The sequence below is a fragment of the Corvus kubaryi genome, unplaced genomic scaffold (genome assembly GCF_017639235.1).
Source record: "Corvus kubaryi isolate FWS band 111438036 unplaced genomic scaffold, C.kubaryi_AGA036_p1.0 37398, whole genome shotgun sequence".
In the NCBI taxonomy this organism is placed as follows: domain Eukaryota; kingdom Metazoa; phylum Chordata; class Aves; order Passeriformes; family Corvidae; genus Corvus; species Corvus kubaryi.
Genome location: NW_024581137.1, coordinates 37,583,828 through 37,594,518, shown reverse-complemented (window position 1 = coordinate 37,594,518; position 10,691 = coordinate 37,583,828). Strand labels below are relative to the sequence as shown.

General features: G+C 37.2%; 1 protein-coding gene across 1 annotated transcript in view; it reads right to left on the bottom strand.

Annotated features, from left to right (window-relative positions):
• Positions 1-7,737: 7,737 nt before the first annotated feature.
• The window catches only part of ABCB1 (ATP binding cassette subfamily B member 1), a 48,635-nt gene continuing 45,681 nt past the window's right edge, over positions 7,738-10,691 (bottom strand). The window contains exons 29-30 of the mRNA XM_042043762.1: positions 10,466-10,612; positions 7,738-9,070 (exon numbers count right to left, since the gene is read on the bottom strand). Of these exons, the coding sequence (XP_041899696.1) occupies positions 8,876-9,070; positions 10,466-10,612 (342 nt within the window). The 3' untranslated portion in view covers positions 7,738-8,875. The remainder of the gene's footprint in view (positions 9,071-10,465; positions 10,613-10,691) is intronic.

Genomic DNA, 10,691 nt, shown 5'->3' with positions numbered 1-10,691 from the left:
AAATTCACTGAGAGACAGATTGTATTTTTAAATCTTACAGACACCAAATGGGATTACAGAAGATATGGCTCACTAGTTTATTGAAAACTCATATGTTTTTCATATCTTTGCATGGAGAGCTGATGAGAATTCCATAACAGGACTGAAGGACAGAATCACAAGTGTCAATTTCCAGGTTTTTGTAAAACCAACTCTAAATTCAATGTAGAAGGTAGCCACCACCTGAATTAACATTGCATTTCCCCCCCTCTTCCTTCTTTAATCTTGGAGATGTGACTAAGAAAACCCAGCTGTGAGAGATCTCTCCCCCAGGGCCTCTCTCAGAACCAAATGCGTGGCAGTGATTTGTGCATTGGACTATACCTTACTCTCCTGTGGTCATCACCCACTGACAGAAGAGGGAAAGCATCAGAGGAAAGGAAGAAGGATGAACAGGAAAGTTGCGTCAGGAAGAAGAGAAACCAGGTTGCAAATCAGGCAAGGCTGGTGGCAAAATGGGAACAGGGGAGTGCAATGGGACAATGAGGAGTGAAAGACATGGGCACAGAAGAAGAGTAAGAGTAGGAACACACACAAGCCATCTGGCACAGACTGGGATTAGAGTGGAAAAATGCAAGGTGCTCCCTCACTCATAAAATGAGGTTAGCTCAAAGACATAATAAAAGTTGAATTCCTACAGTTCTGTGAAATATTTATAATAAGATTAACCAAATATTGGAATAATCTTTAGAGAACATTCACTTAAGATCTCTATTACAAGAAAAGAATAGCCATGGCTTGAATGAAAACTTTCCTATTACCTGGTCATTTCTTCCTTCAGCTTTCCCATCAGAGTGTAAGAAAAATTTCTTAGAAAAATTCACTGATGTACCAATACAGAAAAATTTGCCACAGAGTTTTACAATAAGGATTGAACTATGCTATATTTTATCTCTAGAAATAGTCTTATGGCTGGCTGTATTTATATTTAGAAAATCAGTGTTGTCTTTTCAGAGTTTGATAGTGTTGGTTGAGGAAGGGAGGAAAAGCTTAAAAAATTAAAAAAATTTCAACAATCAGAATGAGGTTTGGTAACATGAGAGCTCTTAGAAACTTGGAGGAACTCAGTGTTTTCCTTTCATTATGAGTTCTCAGGGTGGCCTTTGAGGGTCTTACAGCAATGCAGTAGCAGGAGGAGGTGGCAGAGGAGAAGGGGAAAGCTGCTCTCAGAAAAGCAGGGAGAAGAAACCATGGCAGTACCTGAGCATCCACTCTCCAGCTGCCTGTGGCTGTCCTGTAATTAACTATCTGCAATTCCTAACAACAAAGGGTTGCCAGTCCCTGGCTTTCACCGAGTAAAGACATGGCTTACTGTCATGATGTCAAAACAATGTTCTGTTAGAAACGATGGCTTGTTGGTAAGAGTGAAAAATCAACCCTCTTTTTCCCTTGGCAGACAAACCCCAAATCTGATTCTTTCCCTCAGGCTGCCACCAGAGGTCATAAGGATTCCTGTAACATTCCTTTTGTCGTGTTATTGTCATCTTCGAGGCATGGGAGACTTCTACATACTCGTTGTACAAAAGTTTATGAAGTTATGTTCAAGCATTTTTTTATAATTATTTACTTCTTAATACAGCTTGTGATGTATTCAAAGGTATTGAAATTGGACCCATCGCTGCTGCTTCTGCTACTGGACACAACAAAGAGTAGTGTTTGTGCACATACATATTCACCCACAATGAGAAGTTCATGGGTGTGTTATCGGGAATTATTTTCTTCTTGTGAATCAGTCTTATCCTAGAAACAGAATTTTCTCAGTGTAAAGCAACAAACCATCTCTGTGTTCTCCTTGCAGCCAGCTAAACCAATTACACAGTTAAATTATTTTTAAATTATTATTTTCATTTAGGTAATATGAAAGTGCATTGTACATATTTTTTAAAGTCTGTGGTATATTAAATTGAACCAAACTCTGAATTTCTTGTCCACAGCTGCAAAATCAAGCAACTAGGAAATGCTTTTATTTTTTATTAACAGGAAAGACTGAATTCACCTAGTATAAAATACTGATGTTGGTGGTAAGATGCCTGTTGTCACAGGTGAACAGTTTCACTTTAATATATATGTGGCATTTTAATACTCTATTTTTAAAAAATTCTTTATCGGTTCTGTAAAATTTAGAAGTCGTGAAATTCAATGTAGAATGATAGTGGTGTTGAATGTAATTTCTCTTAAAGAAGCAAGTCACTCAGAAAAATGGAACTCAAACTCTGTATCTGGAATCAAATTACCCAGACTAAATGAAAAGCTCTTTGCTCTTGTAATACTCTGAAATATTTTTAATACATGGGAAGATTCTTCTTTATCCTTCTCCTTTATCTTAATAGATTTTGTGACAGATTAAATTAGGAAGAAATAAATGAAAGGCCTTTGACTTGAATGCAGAGATAAACATTATCTACCATCATGGATTGCCTCCAGCAGGTCTGCTTGACATAGTAGAAGCTGGGAAGAGCAGTTAGTGTCTACTGCCTTAGTCTAGGTCTTAGGAATTGTGACTTTAGAAGACGTGGCAGCAATGCTGGCAGGACTGTAAATTGATGTGCTAATCCCTTAGGCAGGAAAGAGAATATTGCTGTTTAGGTTAGAAGAATACTGCATACATTGAGTTGAACAAGACAGACATGAAGAAGTAAAAAGAAAAAAGACAATGCAGATCAGTGTAGCCATTTTCTGAACAAATGAGGCCATCATGTGGCAAATTAAAGACATGGCCATAGGAAGAAAAACTTGATATACAGAATAGAGTAATAAAGAAGAAAATACACACCTTTCATCATGAAATCAAAGGAAACTGGTGTTAAAGATCAAACACAGAAATTACTTTGAGCATTTCAATTTTTCACAAGCAATTATAGAGAAATTTTGAAAGATATTTTGAAATTTTAGAAATTATTTTTCAATGAAATATCCTTAGATGGAAATCACATATTTTTTTTCTACAGCTAAAATCTCATAGGTAATAGTGGGAAAACATGAGCTAGGAGGAATAATCATATCTTCAGAGGAAAGATTTCAAAAGTCTTCATATGAGCACCAAGTGAGCAACCAAGCTTCTGATTATTCATCAAGATCCTCAGGAAATTGCAGGAAACAAAATTATAAACATCTGCAAAACTAGATTGCTGTATGCTTCATTGAATGTACCATTAACAAGCTGAACAGGGAAATATTAGCATCCTGAACTGTAATTCACAACTCTAATATACATGAAGAGTAGTGTCTAAGTTGTTTTTGATTCAGCAGATATGCAAATAACTCTGATCTTTAATAAGTCGTCTTCTTTTACCGTGAAGAATAGACAGATACATGTAGATAAATCTTCTGTAGACCTACCCAAAAGAAAATCCTGGGAAAACTTAATTTAGATTAGGAATTCATCTTATGGATGGAGAAATGTGTCATAATTCCGTAGTGCCTTTTCTTACCTGTCCCTTGGAAAGTGTGCAAAAATTGTGTCGTTTTTTGTTTGTTGAACAACATGGAAATGATGTATTGCTTTACAACACTATTAAATACATGCATATCAAAGAATGATCAAAGAGTTTCTACAACAAGCAAGCACACTGATTAATCCAAAATGAAAGCTATACAAAATGTCATATATGTAGAAGGGAAGGTAAGAAGAAGTTAATCTTGGGGAAAGATGAGAGTGCCTAGGAAGAAAAAAGTGTGTTGCCAGTGTTAACCAAACAGATTTTCACAGCCCCAGCAGTAAAGAGAGTAGATAAAGCTGGTGGTCACTGTGCAGCTATACTACTCACAAGGGCATGTAGTGACAGGACAAGGGGAAATGGCTTCAAGCTGAAAGAGAGCAGGCGTAGATTAGGTACTAGGAACAAATTCCTTACTCTGGGTGTGGTGAGGCGCTGGAACAGGTTGCCCAAAATAGTTGTGGGAAGTCCCATCCCTGGAAGTGTTCAAGGCCAGGTTGGATGGGACTCTGGTCTAGTGGAAAGTGCTCCTGCCCACAACAGAGGGGTTGGAACTAGCTGTTCTTTAAGGTCCCCTCCAACCCAAGTCATTCTATGATTCTATAGTAGCTTCATTCTTTTGAAGTTCTGCTCTGGCTTTTTTATATATTGCTGTAGTGAAAGCTGTCCTAATTATTGACATTTGAAATGTAAGTGGGAACCCACAGTTCCCGTGTCATACAAATATACATTCCTTCTCCCTCAACATTGCTTCATTGTAACATCTTGCAAATAATGAGATAACATAGAAATAAAACTATTCCTGTTTGTTAGATGATGTAAGGACCACACTTTTTTATCTTAGAACAATTGTTTGCTGTATTAAAAAAATTCTTAACATATTTGTCTCCTTTACTAAGCAAATGAATGACACCATTTCTACTCAGAGATTATATACGTTGACACAATACTTACATTTAAGTTATCTAAAACATCAATGACTTTAAATGTCAGGACATTTTAAAACAGCCCCATACGATTTCTAGTTTTTCCGTAAAAATTTTCTCTGGCTTGGTGAATGTAAGGCTGCAGCCAGTTTTTATGGATCTACTTTTATGAAACATTATGTAATGCAGGATCTAAGATGCTTATTTTAGTAGAGCACTCATTCAAGGTGTGATTCATTTACTCTACACCAAGACATTAACAATGTAGGTATTTATGATAATCATGCTCACACTCTCTTACGTAGAGATACAAGGTTGTTGCTAATCTGACCTGCTAGTGACAGCAACTCTAGAACAGGATGAACTTCATTGGCCAGACCTTTGTTAACCCTGTAGAGGACAGACTTGATTAGAGAAATGACTTAGATTTGAATGCTCACTATGTCCTGCCCTAGATTTCTACAGCAACAGTGTTATGATACTGATCTCCCTCTTTAATGGAGTACACCCAGAATGAAATGTTTACAGGAATAAGCATGCAAAGACAAAATGAAATGTACTCACCTTTCAATAACCTCTTGTGTTCTGCTATTTTCCTTCTTGTTCTCTACTTTTGATAGCTCTGCAGTCCATGAAATCCACAGCAAAGAATTTGAAGTTGCTGCTGGTCCTGTTTCTTACTTTTTACTTTCAATTTACTGGATTAAAATAACTAGAATAATGATACCATCCTCTCTTGGAAATTGTCCTGGGGTGACTGTATGGTACTGTATGTTGTCTACCCTATGCCAGACCTGAATCCTGTGCCTTCCTGTGTCTTTAAGCTGTTTCTCAGAAGAGGGGGGAGAGAAGCCAGGCTAATTTTTCAGAGCGGTTTGTATCTCAAGGACATGTACACTCCCCTGTGTTTTCTCACCAGTGTGGCAGAGCAGAGCAAAGAACTCTTCCTGCTTTTCCCAGCCCTCAGTTCCTTTTCTCAGCAGAGAGACCGAGAATTAAATTCCTTCGCTTTTTAGCTAGTCTGCTAGCTGAGGCAAGAAAGTTTTTCCCTGGGACTTCGGTTTCTTCTTCTCTTCTGGACTGTTCAGCAACACCAGAACATCACCAGAAGGCCCTACACCGTGGCCTGGAGGGGCCCACACCAAACCCCAGCTCCAGAAAGAGAGAGCTGAGCCACACATACAAAGGAATTTGAATTTTACCAGGTTCTCTCCACAGCAAGAGGTTTTATTATTTAGCATTATTCTTTTTTTCCCATGCCTGCATGCACTCTGCTTGTTAAGTAAATAACTTCTTTTTCACTTTCCTCTGAGGAATTTCTTCCCAAACCTGTGGAGGAGGGGCAGCTGAAACCTGCTTTCTTTGGAGGAGACGTTCCTTCCAGAGCATTTCCCTTAATTTGTCTCAAACCGGGACAGAAATACAGAATGAATTTATGATTAAACTACATTGTTCTAGACAATTTTTCTAGAAGACTGAGTACTTAACAATAACAGATATTTAGACTGTCCATAGATACATTTACAATGTAGCTCTTTCTGCACAAGAATTGCTAATTGAATGGTTTTGCCCTGTGTTCACAAGCAGTATGTCAAGTTTCTTCTTTCCTCCCAGTTGTCTTCTTTCCTTTCAATGACAAAATCTACGAGTTAGACTGGATTTTGAGGGAGGAGTTACAAAGGTACAAATAGACTATACACCTTGAGAGATTAACTTTATGTCTCTTTGTGCTGTGAATGATTACAAGGATAACTCATTAACAAATGTTTAAAGGAGATTTTAGTGTCTTACAGAAATTAATGCTTACAGTGCTTTCTGTTTCCCCACAGTCAGTGGCATTTGCTTGCAGAGTCGTTAGGATTGCCAAGGTGGTGTCAATGCTGACACCTCTCTAAAGACTCGTCCCAAAGATAATGGGTCTAGAGGCACAGGAAATGTGTGGGAAAACATTAAATTACCTCCCTTCAAAACAGTGAGTGCTCTCAAAAGAACAAGACAGAGGAAAAAAGGCCTATTACTTCAGAATAACAGCACATACATATCATCCTGTGTTTAGAGTGCTTATGGGCAAAGACAAGAGCTGACTACTCCAACAAGGAGGACCTAAGAGTTCAGACAAGTGTCTTGTGACATCAAGGGGAGCCAGAATGATCAGAGCCCAACTGAAAAGGCGGAGCTAATGAGTAAGACCTCTTATGCCCCTTGGAAAGGTATGGTAGAATTATGGTCCTTACAGCAGAATTGTCCTAGTTCAGTCAATCCTTCCTTTGGGTAAAGCATTGCAATTTAAAGCTGTATGAATACAGTATGATGAAGGACACATTTTTGTAGGTGTCTTTGTCTGTTCTTTTGGCTTTGTGCCTATAAATTACATGATGAGGTATTGAATGGTAGCTCAATTGTAGTACTATGGCTGTTGTGGTGTTCTGAAAAAAATTCTGAACAGGATGTAATTGTGAGCAGCAGCAAAGCTCTTCAAACATTTAGAGTGGATTTGAAATTATTATGCAAAGTTTTGTATAAGTCTCAGCAGATACTTCTTTAAAAATGTAGAAGAAAAGAATGGGGAAAAATAGATTGTTTTCGAAAGTTTCTACATTTGACATGAATTTCTGAAATATATTTTAAACTATATGACCAAAATTTTTAAAATTGGTTTTCAGATGTTTGTGGTAAAGTATTTACAGTGCTATCTTTATTTTCTTGAAGAGCTAAATTGGTCTAGTAAATAAAGCATCTTTTAAATGAGTTGGGGAAATAATCCAGTAATTACTAACCCAATAAGTAGAAACTGTATAATCAACAATTTAAAATTCTGGTTTAAAAACTAAATACTAACATCCAGAATTTAAAAAAAATCAGTTTAGGTATGTTCTTAGTTAAATCTTCAGACTATAATGTTGAAGAGTTTAATTCTTTTTGAATTAAAAGAATTTAAAGAAATTGAAGAATGTTTAATTCTTACAGTTGCAAGTATAACTCATTTATATTATTATGCAGAGTAATAACCTTATTGATGGACAAGAACCTTATTGCATCAAGCAACGCATAAATAGGAAACAAACAAATTTGCCAGTCAAATTGGTTTTCCATCTAAGACAGAAACAAAAGAAAATAGGTATGTGATTCAAGAGGAATACAATGAGACTGCATCAATCAACATTCTGCAGAGTGTTATTACTACATGGTTGAGCCTAACTGATGAGCCTATCTGCCTGCAGACTGGCTCTGTGTGTATAAATATCTAGGTGTAGGTAAGACAGACCATATGTATAAATCTCAGGGAATCAGAAATTGGTATGATGGGAGTGTGGACAATTGATTAATCAAGACAGTTTTAAACTTAAAATCAAAACTTTACTGCATAAATATTCACTAACAAAATACATTTCTAATGTTTAGTTATTAATAATTATTAATGAATATTACTCCATAGTCAAAGCAGTTAGCCTTTAACAGCCATCCTATATTAGCAAATAATATACAATATCCCAGAGCCGATGCCAAGAATTCAGCACCAATGGTTACAGTCCTTGCGAGTCTCAGTCACGGCAGTGATCGGGTTCAAGAGCTCTTCAACCAAGGACACTAACACTGAAAAGGATGCCTTCCTTCCCCCTCCTCCAAGTCCAAATCCAGGATTTTCACCTTGTATAAAATATTGCAGTCTTTAGAGAGTTCTTAGTCCTTGACCTCTGACCCCTAGGATGCTGAGAGACTTGCAGATAGTACTTTCCCAGGCTGCAGCAGGTGCCTTGTCTTGCCCATCAGTTGTGGTCTTGGGTTTTTTTCTTATCTGCTGTTTCATTCCTGTTTCATTTCAAGCAGTCTTTCTCCATCTCTTAAGGTTGCAACTCTTCAACAATCAATAACCATCAGTAAGGTACTTACAGTTCTGGGACCTTTGTTTTCAGCCTGTGCCCATATTTTCAAGGCCCTTGCTGACATCCCAGGCTAAAACTCCACATCATAATAAGAGACATCTGGCATCAAGCTTCAGCTGACTGCAAGTTCTCGTAACAATTGGTAACAAGCCTAATAGGCCAGGACTGACTGTGTCTTACACAGGCAAAGTGAGGATAAGGCTTGAGGTTTATGTCTGACAAGAGCAAAACTATTTTTACTGAGCATGAAAATATTTCCAAATTGCTTACCAGATACACTGGATTAGTGTGACTTTTTTGTAAGAGTTCAAAGCAAGCTAATATTAATTACAATTGGCTTAGCATGCTTCTACTTTCATGAGTGCAATGGGCATCTGCTTTGGCCACACAGAAAAGAGGTTTGAATAATGAAAACTAGTAGTGAGAAACTGATACACATTTACTTAGTATTTCTTGTGTTTATATGACTTATGAAAGGAAGAAAGAAAACCATAAGTATCAAGACTGTTGATATTGAAATAATTACAATGATAAAAGTAGCCACAGTGACAGTTCAGAGATAAGTACTGCCTTTAATTGAGATGTTGCATTACCCACTTTGAACATTGACCAGGGAATAGTAGATGCCTTTTTCAGCCAGAAGCTGCTGATGGGTGCCCTGCTCTACCACCTTGCCATTCTGGACCACTGCAATCTTGTCAGCGTTTTGGATGGTGGAGAGGCGGTGAGCTATCACGATGCACGTACGACCTTCTCGAGCTTTATCCAGAGCTTCCTGGACAATCTGCACAATGAACAAACCAAAAGGTGAACTATTTGGGCTGCTCTTGCGAGATATACCTCAATTGCTGTCTGTAAACATGTATGACAGTGAGGGAAAGGGAGTATCTGTTTCTCAAGCTTCTTGATTTAGAATTAGCCTGTGTTGGCAAAGAGTCCGAACTGTTAGAGTGGATGATGCTGTGATAGTTAAGAGAGTCAGAAGGAACCAGGCTCATTACTGAGATGCATGGCAGGAAAACAAGAGAAAATGGTCTTAAATTGTAACAGGAGATGTTCTGGTGGGATATTAGAAAAGGATTCACTGCAAGGATAATTAAGCATTGAAACAGGGACAAAAACATCTCTAATTGAATCCCTTCGAGATTTTCAAGTACCCTACCAGACACAGCATAAAGCAATCTAAATTTGAGTTCAGTATTGGCCTTTGTGTGAAGAGGAGGTTTAAATGGGGACCTCCACAGCTTCCTTTCATGACTGATTAATTATATATGGAAGTTAAGTCAATATTCTTGTGTCAGCTGCTGTCATACTAGTTCTCATGACTTCACAGGGAGTCTCATGAATCACATTTCTCTTAAAGCTAGCACTGTCAGAAAAATACCAAAAATAATCTCTGCTTTCTTCTATTTATTCCTTAAGTTTATTAATGCAGAATAAAATATTAAATTTCAATATGTAACCGGCACATAATCAAGAAAACGATAAATCATGGCATTATTTAATGACATTTTCCCCTTAAACCTCATCTTTTCATGCCTAAAATTGATCAAAATTTAGTAGAAAGATTTTAACTTTCCAGATTATAATATATGATAAGATATTTGCCTCATTAATAGCAAGTATTTTTGTAGAGTCCCTGTTAATTTTCTACAGCTAGATTGTACTTCCGTTGTACCAAGATTACAGCTTTGGGCTTAAAAAAAGAAGCAAATGTTTTAGCAATTTTCACTTGAACTTTTCATTTTAGCCATTAATATGTAAAGGACCAGAGAGCAATGGGAGAAGAAAGAAAACTTATCAAAGCCAGATTTCACAGTTTCACAGAAAAAAAAGTTCTCTGGCAGAATCTTCCATCTTTTTGGCTTCTGCAGTTTGTGTGTCCTGATTCAATTTTGATAGAACTTTCTCAGTTGAAGCCTGAAGACTCCTAGGCTAAGGAATGCATTCTTCATAGCAACTTCAATCTGCCTACTGCCATACAGATGTAAAAAATACTTTTTTTTTCCCAAGGAGGGGTAAGACATTTATATTTGTCTATTATTAGCCTAAATATGTAATTTGCATAAGATACCTTATTTCCAGCTTTTGGCTTTAAACTGTGGGAGTAAAAACAGTAATCATAGTACAAAAAAAAAAAAAAAATTAGATTCCAGATTTAGATTCAGATTTAAGTTACCTTTTCACTCTCTGTGTCTAAGGCAGAAGTAGCTTCATCCAGTAGCAGAATGTGGGGCTTACGTACAAGGGCTCGGGCAATAGCAATACGTTGCTTCTGGCCACCAGAAAGCTGGGTTCCCTTGTCTCCTACACGGGTGTTGTATTTCTGGAAACAAAATACTAAGTTCAGGCTATGAATGAAAATCATTTCTGATGTATATTGAAGCATATAAACTCTGACACCA